Below are 17,021 nucleotides of genomic sequence, written 5' to 3' on the forward strand. Positions count from 1 at the left end.
AAATTTTTCTGAGAATTTTATTGTGTCATTGCAAATTCACAATGACATTCTCTGAAAAAAATGACAGTGAGACATTTGAGATGTCGTTCACTGTACCCTATTCATTTGATTCTCTGTCTTCTAAATAAAAAACAGTGGAAAATTTGTGGGTTTTCTTTGACGAAAATGATATTCGCATATTGTGAATAGTATAATAGTATCTTTATAATGCTTTTCGCAATTCCGGTCCATAATCATAACCTTTCCATGCATCCATTTAAAGTCGTTTTGAAGGTATTTATTTCACTGTATTCCTGGACGCAGTGCGATATAAACTTTTTTTTCGCACGCTAAAGAACCTATTACCTTCAACGAAGGCTAAATTTTTGTAAACAAAAATCTTGCATTGGCCAGAAATCGAACCCCCGACACCAAAAGGTTTTTGAACACAAAGCAGCGACTATAGCCATTCGAGTCACACAATTATACCGAACGTATTGTTGAAGCGTATATACTAAGCATTGACTATTCGATTTCATTCAACGCGTCTCTTTACATCACATCGCAATGTGTATTATAATGCAGCCTTCTTGATCGTTCAAATGAATTTCTGTATACACAAGAACTTTGGAACAAAATGTAGGACATGTTGCATTGGAAAGGTGATTATGGCCCGAAATTGCGAAAAACGTTGTATCTACCACGGTAGGCATGAAGGTATTTTTTCGCACACGACGTCTTGTCGACCTCGGCTTCGCCTCGGGTCGACAATCGACATCTAGTGCGAAAAAATACCTTCATACCTACCTTGGTAGATAAATAAAGTAGTATAAAGTTCGCTTTTCGCACACTGTAAGGTAAAAAACGTGAATCCAAGTATTATTTTAAGGACAGTATTCGTTCAGAAACGGAAAGTATATGGAGAGATGATGAAATAAATGGAGAGATGATGATATACATGACCAGAAGATGATCTTGTCAGAAAACTTACATAATGGTAGCTTTCAAAACCAAATATTATTAATGTATTTCTCCAGTCTTTTAATTGTGTGAGGGAGTAGTTTAGTCTGATACAACTAAATTAAACCTTCTACAAACCATTAAAGAAGGTTTTTGGCTTGCTCCTACTGAATTCATCCTTCTACAAACTGTGTAAAGAAGGAGTTTGATATGTTCCTACGGAATTCATACTTTTACAAGTTGTATGAGGACGGTGTTTCTTTGATCAACGGAATGATGAAGGTGTTCGTTTTTTTTACTGAATTTATCCTTTGACGAAATGCGCAGCCAACCTAAAAAAAGCCAACCTATTTCGTCACTGAGTTGAGAAATTTTGGTTTACATCGCAGGCAAGAAAATAGTCGTTTTCTACCATTCGCTAAAAGTTTGGAAACCTTTGTTGTGAAAAAGTTGTAAATTACATTTTTCCGGTGACTTGTGTCTACAAAAGCAACACCACCAAAATTCAATTTCCAACATTTCTTCCCTCGTTGGTGTGATTTACATTATTTTGTCCCTTTAATGAGAAAATTGCGGTTTTCTGACGATTTATCGAATGCACAGCTCTTCTCTTAGCATGAATACAAAAAATATTAGGAGGCTTATCGAATCAAAATAGGTTTTGTCGAGGGTTTTGTGTTTATTTCGTAAGGATAGGAGTCAGGATTTCTTGGTGTGAATAAGAAGCAATTTGGTGATTTTATGACGTTGGAAAAATAAGTGTTCGTGCTACGAGCAGTGCTTTGACAGAGTGCATTGCTTACTTATGTCGCTCTTGTCGATAACAGATGAATGAAATACTGAAGCATCAGTTGTACTCTAAATTGGGTACTGAACCTTGACAGTGTGTCACACAACAACTGTAAAAAACAGTTTCATGCAAAACAGTACTATTTGTCATTTGTCGACTACGATCACGTTTACAGAAGAGTCTACCTCTATGCGTTTACTTGAAGTGCGTTGGTCTTACACAAATGCGGTCACGCCAGAGTGCTTACAATAAAAGGTGGTAGTCGAAAATGGAATAAAATAGGGTGACGTCATTTGTGTACTGCCACTTACCGATAGGTGCTTTTTGCCTAGCTCGTTATCAAACAATATTTTAAGTTAAATTTTAAATCAAATTAGATTGGGATTGTTTTCTCATATTCATTCTTTTTGGATACAGCCAGACCTTCCGGTGATGTTATGAAAGAGCCTTGATGGGAGGACAAATTAGGGTTTCAGTGTTTTTGGATAAGTATTTCAACTCAGTTGTTTACATACTTTGGAAATGTTTAGCTTACTCAGCTTGACGACAGCGAAGAAATCTATTCCTCTTTATTAAACCTGCCACACTTGTTTCACAAACACGCACTACGAGTTTATACGAACGCCACACCATAGTCATTTTCACTGGAAAATGTCATCAATCGATGATTTCAAATAATCGAAACAATATCAATCGAATGTTTTATCTATATAGATATAGATAAATATCGACTGATAATCGAATTATTAGCAAATATATTGTCGAATGATTAGCCGATTTACCGATCATCATTCGATATTCATCCATTGTCGATAAAAGATTCGATTGATAATGATTTTTACAAAATATCGATATTTTATCAAACCGAATGAATTATCGAAAATGCTTACGAGCGCAGACGTACGAGCGCAGACGTACTTGACCAATTTCGTAAGATACTGTAACAATCAGTTACCATTTTACATTCACCTTTTTCTTCAGAATAACTTTGCTGCAGATGTTACGATCGAATAAAACTACAATTTTGATTGAAAATTTATTAGATTTTATTTAAAATAATCTTCTAAAATAGTTTTAACATGTAAATTATGTTTAATCAGTCTTTGATGTCTATTGCGTCAATACTTGTGTAACAATTCACTTGAAGACCCGGACGAAATCACAGCACTGCTCCTACACTGAATTGACAAGGGTCAAATTTGGAGACTTTTGTGATAAGAGCAGTACTGTGACGAAATTGATGACCAATTAACGATAAGTCTTATTAAACGTCTTTAAAGTATTGAATGCACGAATATTGATACAATTGACGAAGGGTAATATCACAGTCATAAATTCTCAGTGTACTTATGTATATTTTTAAGATTTAACTAAACCACACAACTTATTGTTCAACGAAACCCGCAGAAATGATAAATTTTTAGTCTCTTTGATCTGTCGCTTTTGTGAGCTGTGAGCTGCTGTGGTATGCATTTATGGTTTTACAAGGTCTCATTTAACTACAGAATTGATCATTTTTGTAACAAATCGGGAATGTATCAATCCCCAAGGATGTAAACTTTGGGGACATCACACAAATCACCATTTTATTTACCAAAATCGAATTTTTATGGCGCGGTGAATTTTTAGTATTGACCTCCCCAAGTCTACAGTCTTGTTAATACGAACAAAGAAACAAAACTTAGAAATCAACTTGATGTATAGATGACAGATGAGTCTCGTGCCCGCCGTTCGTTAAATATTAAAACATTTTGAATTTCATTTCTAATTAACGCTACTCACGGATTTTATTGTTTCATGATGAACTAAATCAGAAAAATTGAAGTGAGTGCGCACCATAGAACTTAGAAATGGAATTGAAAATATTCATATTTAATGGAATGATGTAAGATTGCTAGCAGCCGATTTCACGATTCAGAGAGTATTCCTCAGTAGAGCTACCCGGGCGTTTACTCTGTTTGACTCTCCGTTTACTGTCGAACAGAGAATTTGCAAGCCGATGGAGTGGAAAAGAACAATTACCGTCTAAGGACTCGGTAGATATTTTTTCGTATAATTTGTTGGTTGATGTAATTGAAATGATCAAGAAGCCTTCAAACGGTATTGGTTTTAGTATGCTTTGAACTTTGAAATTGTTCATTTATTCATTCTGAAATATATTATTTTATACGAAGGACGCATAATCGCGCATAATTAACAGGTTATGGGCCCAGATCACAAAGTAAAGGCAGAATGGAAGACGATAAAAGTACGACGAGGTACCTTCTATTTAATGGAACGAACTACAATAACTGGAAATACAGAATGCTGCTACTGTTAGACGAAAAAGAATTAGTGCAGTATGTAGGAGCTGATTCGGAAGAGATTATTGTTATACGAATTTGTTGGTGCAATTCTTCAGAATTAATTGATTTGGTTAGAATTGGTTATGGTCACAGAATTAGCCATGGTATTTAAAAGGGAATCAATTATGGAAACTGGAATTTGAGAATCAGCAATGGAATCATTTATTCATTCTGAAATATATTATTTTATACGAAGGACGCATTTTCTAATCGCTCTCAAATAAATAATCCTCGCCGGAATCGCGCATAATTAACATAATTTGATTTGACACAAAGATGAGACCACTTCATTTCGTTGCTCTTAATCTGCTTTATATTCATTTTGCAACATTATCAGAACTTTATGAGAACAACTTTAGAAATTCATAGAAGCAATTAACTGCGTTTCACAAAATTCAGAGAATTTTTAAAATCGAAGAGAAGTTACGAAAATAATTGATAGAAGTTTCCGCTTGGAGAATAAACTTACGATTTCTGTTTAGACATAATTATCCGAGGGCGTCCGGTACTTTCGTTTAGTGTTTTGGCTCGTTTCGCCGATGGCGATGGTTCAACTGACGATTGTGATGACATTCTTTTAGTTTTAGTTTTCACTGCTTCAGCTTTTTCGACCTTTACAGTTGCATCGACATTTGGACGTGATCCATTGTTTTGTGACAATGACGATGATTTGGTATCATCGTTCTTAACAAAAAACGTCATTGAATCAAGATCTGTGATAACAATCGATACGTCGTCAATGTTCAGTTGTTTAAATATTTCAAAATTCTGAGAGACGATGATTGTGATTTTGTCGGAGTCGGCATCTAAAACAGAAACAACGTGTGAAATTGGGGAAAAATGCGACATTCGGTAAAATTTGGAAAATTTTTTTGATTTCATGACAATGGCCAATAATAAAGTCAACTTTTTCTTAGCAATGTTGTTGGCTTTCAGAAAAAAAACTCAATTTGCTTGCCTCACTTGACTTTTTTTCACGATCTTTTCATGAAATTTGTGAAAAAAAATTTAAGAATAGGCCCTGTCACTGTATCAACCAACTGAATTTCCAATGCCACATTAACAAGTCATAAGTCTTGACAACCCATAACTTATGGGCCATAAGGGGTTGGATGATAAATCTGATTACCTTATGAGATATATCTGTGAAGAGTTTAGTCAAAAAACCTCCGAACTACACTGACAAAAAAGTTTCGAAAAACTTAGCTGTTGCAGGTAACTTTGTCTCCAGGTAATCTACAATAGCTGCCACAGCTGTAGCGCCCCATACAAAAAACACAGCAACAGCTGAGTTTTTCGAAACTTTTTTGTCAGTGTATAACTCAATCGGTCAGTAGCAAGAAAAATGCAATTCACATTACAGCACGGTAACACCTGAATATTGTTTACCTTCATAAAACAGTTCCAATTTTTGGTTCAGATCAGGAAATCGTCTGAATATCTCCTCTTTGAAGCTCTCGAAAGTGTCCGTACTCGGTTGGATAACAACCATTTTGCTCGCTCTTCCAAAGTAATTCTTCGTAAGACTCACTTTGTAAATTCGACTTTTCGAATTTTTGTACGTAAACAACGTCTGTGTTAACATTAAACAAAATATTAATTTATATGTCAAAAATGGATATGTCAAAAATGTCAACATACAGTGATGCCGGTGATGCCTGTTGTGTTTTCACTTTCAAAGGCTACACGTATTGAATTTTTTGCAAACAGATGGCGTCGTTTTTTTCCTTATTCAAGAGATTCGTTGAACATATCTGTGAAGTTTTTGTTATTCAGGTACAGTTTTTAACATTCAAAAGTATCGACATATTATACATTTCTTATTTCTCGAACTTCTCTCATTTCTCCATATACTCGTTTATGGAGAAATGAGAGAAGTAAGCAAAATAAGAAATTTATAATGTGTCGATACTTTTGAATGTTAAAAACTGTATCATATTTCCTTATAGAAGTTGGAGGTCTTCTGCTTTCGTAGCAGTCGTTAATGTTTCGAATCTACTTCTTTAGTACCGGTAACCGCCAGTATGAGTGCTATTCCCATATATCCATCTAGACAGCCGATTTATTCTTCTAGATAAATAAACGTGACGTCACTACATGGCGCGAGTAAGATTTATCTTTTAGGTAAGACCAAGGTAAATATATGGGCGGAGGTAATGCCATTCAGACGAACGGCCTAGCACAATAGTTCGTTGCCACTGACATCTTTTTTTCAAAATGGTTGAATAAGATTTACTTGTGTTTCACAAAATGTTGTACTTATCACAAAACAGATGGCCCAGGTTTCTAAGCAATTTTGTTATTTTAAAGACAGGGATAGATGGCGTTTATAGCAAACTTTCGTGCCCTTGCACATCTGATCCGGTTGTATATGGCATTACCTCCTCACTATATTTACCTTGGGCAAGACATATACTGGCACTTAAGGTAGAAGTGGGCGACACCTTCCGACAAAAAAAATGACTTAAAGAAAAGAGCACGTGAAAAGCAAAGATCATTAACTGTCAAAATGTATGAACCAATTTAGTTTTTATCAGCTCTAATTAAATTGTTGCCTAGTAAGTTACTACATTCCGTAAGTATTATTTTGTGCAAATGATAAAAAATTTCTTTCGATTGTGTAAACATCAAAGGAATTAAATAAATTAAATTAAACCGAAATCCTCCATACATTTTGACAGGAAGTCCATTAAATTTAGTGACAAAAAGCAACCTCTACAGTGCATCTCAAGTTGTTATTCGAGAGAGCATGAGTCGTGACAATACTCATCTTGCATGGATTTACCGAAAAAATCATATGTGCGGTGTGTGATCATAGTTATTTTCCTAACACATACTAAAGGGCTTTTTTAGTGAATGAGAAGAGAATCGAATTCGCTAAAAAAGCATTTTAGCATTTTGAGGAACAACGACGATGTCGCGATATTTCAACTAGGAACAATGTATTTCTCCACTCATGAAAAAAGGATGTTTTTGTTAAATTTTGCTTTAGGTAAATGACAGTGACATACCGGATGTACCCAAAATGACCACCGAGTCACCCTGAATCCGTGGTGAAAATTTGGTGCTTGAATATGTGTGTGTACTGAAGACCCAAAGAGTGAAAAGTGCTCATAGCACTTGTTTGGTCGTAGTTCCAAGTCCTGACCGTGGATCAGGTCAACTAAAGTATCTATGGACAGCTCACGACCGTACGTAAGTGAAATAGTGATATTTATCAATTCTTTGTGTATCATTGTAAATCACGCCGGCGCGAGATATTTCTAGCCGCCCTGAACATTGCTAAGTACTCTAGGCTCTAGGGCCTATTTTAAATGAATTAAATTTCTTAAATTAAAAAAAGCTTCCCTTAACTCTTGCCCTTGGCAATAAAATATGGCAGCACTTCCACTCATCCGCTCAAGTAATGTAAATTAAAACAGATCTAACAAAGCCACTGTTTGACCTCCAGACAGTGCCATCTACCGCCAAACCAAACAAATGACAACGTTAAATTTTGTAAATTTTATTTTCATAAATTAACCGCGAACAAAAAGGAAGAAGGAATTTAACTACAACCAAATCAAAAATAGGCAAACAGACGAAGCAATAGCAAAAGTTAATTGAAATGTGCCGGCCAACGGAAGCACCATGAAATAAATTAATGCCAAGATGAACACCCATCCGACGTAGTATAAGACTTGAAATCTGCGAAATGCAAAGAACGTGTGAATACAGTTTAAACAACGGAGGAAACGAGCTCAACAACAACTTACATCTTGAACATGACTCTATGCCACATCGTTGTCTCGTATGATTCATGGAAATAATATCGCCGGATTCCCAAGAAACAATTTTCTATCAGTTTGGACCAGTCACAATTTTTGGCATCGTATTGATAGCGATCGAGGTCGTCTGGATGCAACTCCCCCATGATTCTTAGCGCATTTTTAACAGAATATTGTAAGCTCTTATGCAAGAAGTAGTTGAATACTGTTGATCCCTTGTGGAACAGTTGCATGTATTCCAGCGTACTAAAATTCGAAGAAAAAAAATATTTTCAATCGGACCCTTCCACTGTGAAATGCTTGAAGGACACTAACGATTTGCGCGACTTTCCGAACTGGAACAGCGATTCTGGTATTGCTAAAAACATGGCCGGTAGCAGATGAAACAAGAAGACGAACACTTCGTAGCGGACCCCTTCACGAGGTTTCGTGTAGGGCATCCACACTATGGAATCGCACGGATTTTTTTGTACATTTTCGTTGAGTGCATCGCAGAATTGATTCAATGTGAATCGATTCCGTTCACCACATGTGCTATGTATAACCTCGATGGTTTCGGTTTTTCGGGTGCCAACATACCATCCCATTGTTATGGCCGCATTTATGACATAGTCGCATGGAATTATATCGATACTTGACTCACCGTTACCAGAAATTGTTCGGAAGATTCCTGTCGATTTATTCAAAATGTTTAGTGATAATGTCCCTGCTAGCCAAAGTCGACTTAAAGTTACCTTTAGCGTAACCAACCAATAGACCCAAATGACCACTATTTGCGTTTCCGACCCACCCCAGAATCGGATCTCTGTATGTTCCATATACTTGAGTGGAAATGCGGACAAGTTAACATTTTTCTTCGTCAAATCGAAATGATTCGTCAAAACTCACCCACAGACGGTCGTACAATGCCCGCTGGATAGCCAGCCATTTCTTTCAGCAGTAAATTTTCCGCCAATTGTTTCGTAAAGGTGTATGTGTTCGGGTGACCACCCACCAAAGCCTGAATTTCCGGTGCGGAATTACGTTGCCATAGTTCGTCATCGTTCACTAGTTTCATCATTTCGTACGGATCTTGGACAGATGTGTATACCTTTTCCTCGATAAATTTATCTTGGTCAGCATTGCAGAATGCCGTTGACAGGTACACATAAGAATCCAATCTTTTTAGGCTCTTTGCGAATTCTATCGTGCGATACGTTCCGATCAGATTGACTGTGATTGCTGTTTTCAAGTATGTATGGAATTTTATGGTTGCCGCACTGTGGTAGACAATGTTAACTGTGTCTCTGAGCCTTTGCAGTTCGTCGTCTCTAATACCAAGATTTTTTTCACTTAATTCACCAATCACCGGTACGATCTTTTTCAGTGCTTCTTCCGAATGGGCTTTGAATAACTGAAATGGAAATCCACTTTTAGCAACTGCATGAAAAATTGATTCGCGATTTTCAACATACTGGTTTCGCAAGCAGTCGCTGTATCCTGGTGTGAGCATTTGCACCATATTTATCCCTCACTAATAGGAATATATTCCCCACATCCGGACTGGTGCTGAGAATTGATTCTACTAAAACTGCGCCCAAGAATCCAGTGCCTCCCGTTACAAATACATTTTTGTTGGCAAAAAATGATTTTATCGTCGACCTTTTCGGCTCGTCATCGGTTCGCACTGCAATCATGATAAATTGAGGATTTCCTCCGTATGCCTTTAAACGAGAAACAAAATCGTAAAATTAGGATCGATTTTATGAAAGCAGACACTTCAAACAAACTTAAAATTGATTTTCATGATATATTGCGTAGAAGGGCGAAAGGGACGCGAAAAAATACGGACTTGATTTGTGAACGCTCCCCTCCCATATTAAGACATCAAAGTTCGTAGTTACACGCACAACAACTTAAATTTATAAAAGGTGAGGTAATTTACTTCAGGTGAAACCATATAAACACGCAGAAGGCAGTGAGGTTGTATAAAAATCTGTTTATTGGATCAAATGATTGATCCTTCACAGGCGGCAACAAGGGTTGATTAGTGTTGATTAACAGTAAGTCAATCAAATCATTTTTGTGTTATGTGTTCCGTCCACATCATGTATCGTATACCGGCGGCATACTATGCCGCCCATTTTATCGTTAATCTGGTACTTCTTTCGACCTGTGAGCACATTCAGCGAATTGATGGATCTATGGATCACTAAAATGACCACTGGCGTGACGATCGACTGTTCGGTTTGTGTGCAAACTAATGACAACAAACTTCGCTTCTAAGGGAATTCCCCGTATTTGGTTCATTTGCATTCATTTCAAAGAATTGGACGTACTCAGTTATTCATTACTATGCGAAATCGTGAAGTTAGCAACGATTAATTTGCACACTTTTCTCATCGTTCATCAGTTTTCTGTCATCAGTTTTGCCAAACAAAGAGATCTATTGGTCATTTCTATTTTTCATCACAAGATCAATTCGTTACAATCATTTCGTCCTTTTTTCTAGAAGAAAAGTTTTTGTTTTATAAGTTCTCGTCGTTGGTATGGATAGTCAGATGGATAACAGTCCGTAAAAGTTGAGTTTAGGCAATGCCTTCTCTAGCTTCGGCGCAAACATTTTTTTCAACTACAGCCACCTCAATTATGTTAGAAATGCGAGTTCTTGTTTTTCTTCGTTCCTCAGGTTCTACATTGATGGAAGTATAGAACTGTTGGATCTTAAAAAACAGTCGAACCGATGAATTTCTTGCTATCCAAATTGAGGTAAGTGTTCGATCTTTCCTGTTGAAAAGTCTTCTATGAGCAGATGGAATACTTCTATACGTTAAATTTTGAAAAACGAAGATGGTGACGCCTCTTTGTCTCTGTCTCTCTATCACAGTTTCAATGATTCCTTAACTGCGTGAAAATGGCAACTTATTTGACATCTCAAATGACACTGACAATGATCTATGATCTATTGTGAAGGGTAAAGAACAAGCCCGAGTTATTTATCTTTACAAACGAAACATAGAGCCTACATATGTTAATGCTAAGAGCAACGGGGTTACCAACGTTATTTCCTGTGGCAAACAGACAATTTATTATATAATCCAGTCCCAAACTGGCCATACTAGGCAACCGGATATTGTCCCGAGAACTTTTTGAATTTTTTAAGTTTTTCAAGTTTTTTTTGCATAGTCCGGTTGGCTTTTTGGTAGCCAGTTCGGCACTGTGTTTATATCTAAAATCAACGACTGGCAGGTTATAACATAACCGGATAAATATAAATTCATACGAATCTATAGACGATTTTAATAATTAATTAGAAACACAAATTTATTCTAACACAAAAAATACCCAAGCACTCATCACAAACAAATTCCCGTCTGAGTTTATCAGCAGCGATTCATCTCGATTACATTAATTACTAGCCGTGATGCTAGTTTGTTTGTTTTTTGCTAGTCTATCGAAGAGATAAATTTATCAGCCGCAAAATCTTCAGACGGGAATCCAGCTTTCCATTGTTGATTTCCTGACTTTGTCGAAAACGTAATTAGCATAACGACTAACCAGAATTCGAAAATCTAATCGGCGAAAACTGGAAATTCTAATGGCAACGATACGGTGAAGAAACAAAAAAAAACATTGCCTCAGAACCTGACGTATTACAATTTGTATTAGGAAGTTTTAATATAAAAATCGAAACATTAAAAACACAAGGTCAAGATCAAAATAAAACGAAATAAAACGCAATGAATGAGATGTGCCTCATTTCTTAATAATACAACAATTGTACCTCTGTCTAGGTCACTATTGACATAATAATGAAACCTATACAAAATCTATACGGCTCAGATACCATTCATATTTATATAAGGAACACAGAGGAAAAAGAGCGAAATAAATCGTGTGAATAATCAGTCTGTGACTCGAATTAATTTTTTTTCCTCATCTATCTTTTGATGCTTTGGAAATATTAAACATGGGAAATAATATATAACCACCACAGCAATGATTCGTACGAGAAACGAATTCGATTGGAATATGTCTCATTCCATGTGAACAGTGGAAATGAATTGCGAAGCGACAGAATTTTTTTTTTGTTAATCTTCCACAACTTCCGGTTTTTCGTCGGTAAAATGTAAATTGTGACAAAAAAAATAATTTTCTCTTAATAGTAGCGAACAGCAATGAAGGTAGCCGTATCGACAAACTACAGATCTTTTCCTAAAAATTCAAAATCACGGTCACCACACTCTATTTTTTATGGTTCACTTTAATGCTTACGATTTTTTTTAAATACTTCCAGACAATGATATCTTATTTCTGTCTCATTATATTTATTTACTGCTTATTCACTGCGCATAATTCATGTTCTACACAGGTAAAGTTAAATACAGATGAAAGAGAAATATAATAACCAACATAAAGACACATTCATAACACACAAAACCATTGATGAAGTTTAAAGAGATTAGAGTTGAACCTCTATATAACAAAAAACCATGAAATGAAACATTTAAGTTTTTTTTTTATTGAACTGCCGAAATAATTAGTCTATCCATCAGCGCAATTACTGATTGAACAACACAAACAGACCCACAAAAAAATGATGATCGAACATTTCTTGCTAATTTTAATTAATTTAGTTTTGGCCGAATAAAAATGTTCTTACTCAATCGAAAACTCGTTTTCTTTGAATGGAAACCTGTTGGTGGTGTGATGGGCTTGCATAAAAATGTACACTTGAGAAAAGAGAAAATTCGAAAGAGTTTAAGGTCTGCATTCGGCAATTGGTTGGAAAGTCGTTTGCCAAAAAAAGAATCTGGTGCATCAAATTATCAGACATAAGCTGGTGTCTTCTTTCCAATATACGAAAAAAAAAATTTCGTTTTTGTTTTAATTGATGCAAAGAATACAGTCATCGAGTCATTACAAAAAATTCGTTTCACGGTGTATCGTATTATAATATTGGAAATACCTTGCGGCCACTAACAAAACGAGGAACTGGTGTGAGGAAAAAAAACTTTAAGAATTTTTGCTTGTCATCAAATTTGACTTAATACGAGTAAGTCATTTAGGATTTATAAAATCGCATAACGCTGCAAACACTGATTAAAATTGGATGTTGTGGAACCGATTGATTAGTGTATGAATCAAACGACTGATTGGCGCGGAGACTATCCACAGACTGCATGCTTTTGTGTCCTTTTTTCAATCAAATACTTTAGAGTGGAAGAAGAAATGATTGTGCCATTGCCATATCAAGCTTCATTGAGTATTCTTGTGTTTCTTAATATTAATGTGAAAGAACAATGACTCAAAAAATGAACGTTTCAAAGACATCGCCTGTTCTCAATAGTTATAGGCTCGCGCTTTTATACTTTTATAAATTCAAAATCAAAATGGTTGCAAAAACTAATGAAGTACAAGATTTTTGTGTCGATATCTGCTGATATTCTTAAATCAAACAAAGTACATAGTAGATTCAACACAATATACTTATGTTGCTAGGTTTTGTACACCCAACCAAGCAGTGGCTATTTTCGATAAAACTTTTGTTCTAATTTTCTAGAAAAAATCTTTCGAAAAATTCGATGAAAAATTTGCTCGAAAACATGCAGAGCAGCAAAGTATGAATGCAAGTGTTGTGCAAGAACAAATGAAATTAGAGACCGTCATAAGCTCACAATAACAGGTGTGAGGTTTGGATCTTATAATTCTCATCAAGGAAAATTGATGTTAAAACAAATGAAGTACAAGATTTTGCGTCAATATTCTTAAATCAAATGAAGTAACGAAATCGACACAGCATACAGGATATAATGGTAAGTTTTTTAGACCCAACAAAGTGTTGTGCAAGACCAAATGAAGTACGGGACCTTCATAAGCTCACCGTAGCACGTGTGAGATGTTTGGAGAGCTAACATCGAACCATTCGCTATTCAACTCTGTAAAAGGTTAAATGTAGTCTCACGAAATGATTCCGAGAATCACTTTCAGTTATAAATCAATTTAAAAAAAAATCCGTGCAAATCACTCACTGATGTTCAACGAGAAGTGAATAATTAGTGCCACACTCAATTATATAATGCAAATTTGTAATGTGCAGCAAAAATTCATTATGATGACATCGATGTTAAAGTGAATGCAATGCATAATCAAACAAAATACCAAAAAACAAAAATTTATACAAAGCAGCAACACATCGAAATAAAAATGCCGTTGTGCCGTATACGTATGTTATTGTAAATGCAGACGCATTGAGGTGAGGTGCAATATACATCAATGCCATTTTTAATTGAACAAAAAATGCATTTCTATCCGAACATGCGAAATGCATTGAACATTCAACAGTTTGCAATTTCGACTATGGGTACAATATTATATTTAACGAGTTAAAAACCAGAAGTGTATTGCCATGTTCGAGATATTGGTATATGTGTATGGTGGAGTCGGATTGAAATTGAAATATTTAGAAACTTTTTCGAGTTAATAATGCACAAACACATTCAGAGGCGTAAGATCATAATCGATTTCCTGTAAAGCTCACAGCTTTGATTGGAAAATGCGGTTAATTGGTAAACAAAACAAAATAATTGCAAGGTCTACCAGACAGTAAGATGGTAAGGGTCTGTCTGAATCTGCAAAAAAAAAGACTAAGAAAATGTATTGCAAAACGAGACGACAAATTCATCACTGTAGTCGCAACAATAAGAAAAAATCTTGAAAATTTAAATGAAGAAAATTGGACAGATGATTTTCGTAGTAGTGGTGTACTGAAGGTTATTTTTTTCGATAAAAATTCTTGCAGAAACAGGTTAACATTTTACACCGAACCATCTTACAGTGCGACTGGTACAAAAGGTAAGAAAGACATCACTCATCACTCTTTTAACTGATTGCGCAAAGATTCTGATTTTATATCGAAACTAATGACTCAGTAAATGAGCCAGCGAATATATTTCACTTAGCCGTCTACACCATCTAGCCTCAATTTATAATAAATTTTCCTAGCATAGTCGTGTACACAAACAAATATTTCCCAATGTTCAAGCATTATGGTGTAATTAGATTGATTCATTTAGCAATGTGTAGACAAGTAGATATAAAAATGTGCAACCCATTGACTGCATCTGATGTGAGTAAAGTGAATGAATCTCTTCGATTTCATTGCAGACAGAATTATATATAAGAAAATAGGCTACGTGTGCTGAAAATGCTGCACAATGTGCGTGAAAGAATTCGCGAAAGTGAAGGATGAAAACGACCGAGGCACTTTTTATTTCATTAAAAAAATCGTGACTGGCAACGGGTGCGACAATTTCGCTTTTACTTTTTATTTGGTTTGTCACTACATCACGGAAAATTAATTTACGAATTGAGTAAGACCGACAGACAATAGACACTTTTGTCACATTAGTATTCCAGTAATATAACGATTTGTTCGCAAATGCGCGATTTAAAATTCATCGAACGTACGAGTCACGCAAAACCATTTTCTTTATTTCGTTTCTTATATTAAAATTGAATTTAATCATTTTTTATTCAACGAACATATTTCAAAATATATGCAAAAAGGTACACACCAAGTGGTTTAACCAGCAAAAAAAATATTTAAGATCCTCGACAGCAACAACGAACAAAAAAAAATTATTTCGCGTTCGATCACCACCGAATCTAAGAACTGAATAAAAATCCAGACCAAAGTCAAGTTTACGAAAGCCAACAAAAGGCAACAGTGTTTAAAAGGAATTATATTTTTGCACGAACAACGCGAAACCAGCAACAAGTAGAACAAGAAAATGTTGTTTTGCTGCTTTAACAACAATGTTTTTAATGGAACATAGGTATATGAAAATTGGTTATGCTGATCGCACCAACCGATTGTAAAATCGGTTTGTGGTTTGTTGGTGGGAGCATAATATCGGTTGGAAGTTATGCTAGAGAATCCAATACAACGTAGTTCGTTGTCGGTATAATGATATAAGGACTCTTTGAAAATCCAACAACGGAATAAGAGAGCGAGTTAACGATCTCTGCATCAATGCTTGCCACAGACACGAATTGATTTTTAAATCCACGAGTTTAACTACTCATTGTGGCAAAGCAAATAATAAAAATTCTGGTCCGTCAAAAAAACCAGTCTGTGTCGCTGGTTCTTTCACTCAACGGATTTATGAATATTTAGTCAAAAATGTACAATGGAAACGACTTTAGTAGATTGTATTATGAGTGATCCAACATCCAACACGTGGATGTTTGTAGGACCAATAAAATTTAACGATACGTCAAGCAAAAATTCATTTTTGAGTTGTCTAATTATCTGATTACAGATTTTCAATGCTTTAGCTCAATTATCAGATTGATAATATCAGGCCTAGGACAAAACACGGTTAAATTGGTTTTTTCAGGATAAATTAATTCAAAACTGTTCCGAGCTTTAGAAAGCTCGAAAAATGTTAAAAATTGTATTGCCAATCAGGCTTTATTTTTGGTAAATTTATTTGGAAAAATTTGACAAAGTTTACCGATCAAAAATAGATCCTCAAATATATTTTAGGAGTTTGCTTTAGGAGCGACGTGAAAGAGACCGAATTAGAGTTTTTCTTTTGTTCTGCTGTCAATTTTGACAATATTATAAACTAAAAATTGAATTATGTCTCTTTTGCGATGTCTACATACAGTGAGGGTCAGGTTTGGAAATCGTGATGGAAAATTAAACCGGTAAAAATTTCGACAATACGTCAAAAGTGACGGATTAACAGCTTCAGCGCTCTAGATTAATGATCTTGAAGAGTTAAGATAGGACCTAGAGCGGAGCGAGTGAATTTGACGATTGTTTACTTTCGAAACGTTCAATTTCTTACTTCCCAGCACTTCTTTTCCTTACTTCTTGTTGTCCTAATTGCTCCAGCGCCCTGGGATGAGCCCATTTAGTCCCTATGGTTCTTCCGGTTCTGCCGGTGCTACAGCAGGGAATGCATAGAAACTCAAACATCTAAACATATCAACTTAGCATATCTCACAGCGCTCAGTAGTCCGTAAACTATCTGAACAATGCGATGTGGTTACCGTTCAATGACATATTTCCACAAGAGCGAAGTCTATAGAATTTCGTAGTTCCTTTAGACTTATTTAGTATCATAGACAGTATAAAGACAGGTGTCTTAAACGAGTCTGGTTCGTGTTATCAAACACTTACAAAGCAAA

General features: G+C 35.6%; 2 protein-coding genes across 2 annotated transcripts; both read right to left on the reverse strand.

The window, feature by feature from the left end:
* Positions 1–2,832: 2,832 nt before the first annotated feature.
* On the reverse strand, positions 2,833–5,673 carry LOC119078412. The gene is made up of 2 exons (XM_037185913.1): positions 5,464–5,673; positions 2,833–4,880 (listed from the first exon to the last, which is right to left on the reverse strand). The coding sequence occupies exons 1-2, from the start codon at positions 5,657–5,659 to the stop codon at positions 4,540–4,542; spliced, it is 537 nt and encodes a 178-aa protein (XP_037041808.1). The 5' UTR covers positions 5,660–5,673; the 3' UTR covers positions 2,833–4,539.
* Positions 5,674–7,558: 1,885 nt separating this feature from the next.
* LOC119079170 (putative fatty acyl-CoA reductase CG8303) lies at positions 7,559–15,610 on the reverse strand. The gene is made up of 7 exons (XM_037186987.1): positions 15,398–15,610; positions 9,296–9,544; positions 8,730–9,234; positions 8,576–8,662; positions 8,157–8,511; positions 7,830–8,087; positions 7,559–7,761 (listed from the first exon to the last, which is right to left on the reverse strand). Exons 2-7 carry the CDS (start codon positions 9,515–9,517, stop codon positions 7,626–7,628), a joined length of 1,563 nt encoding a protein of 520 aa, XP_037042882.1. The 5' UTR covers positions 9,518–9,544; positions 15,398–15,610; the 3' UTR covers positions 7,559–7,625.
* Positions 15,611–17,021: the final 1,411 nt, after the last annotated feature.

This window comes from Bradysia coprophila, unplaced genomic scaffold, assembly GCF_014529535.1.
Source record: "Bradysia coprophila strain Holo2 unplaced genomic scaffold, BU_Bcop_v1 contig_297, whole genome shotgun sequence".
NCBI classification, from domain to species: Eukaryota; Metazoa; Arthropoda; class Insecta; order Diptera; family Sciaridae; genus Bradysia; species Bradysia coprophila.

Coding starts and splice junctions, on each gene's coding strand:
- LOC119079170 (XM_037186987.1), bottom strand. CDS start 9,517: ATGATTGCAGTGCGAACCGATGACGAGCCGAAAAGGTCGACGATAAAA. Junction 9,235..9,295: donor AGCGACTGCTTGCGAAACCA/GTATGTTGAAAA, acceptor TTTCCATTTCAG/TTATTCAAAGCCCATTCGGA. Junction 8,663..8,729: donor CATTGTACGACCGTCTGTGG/GTGAGTTTTGAC, acceptor TTTCCACTCAAG/TATATGGAACATACAGAGAT.
- LOC119078412 (XM_037185913.1), bottom strand. CDS start 5,659: ATGTTAACACAGACGTTGTTTACGTACAAAAATTCGAAAAGTCGAATT. Junction 4,881..5,463: donor ATTGGAACTGTTTTATGAAG/GTAAACAATATT, acceptor TTTCTGTTTTAG/ATGCCGACTCCGACAAAATC.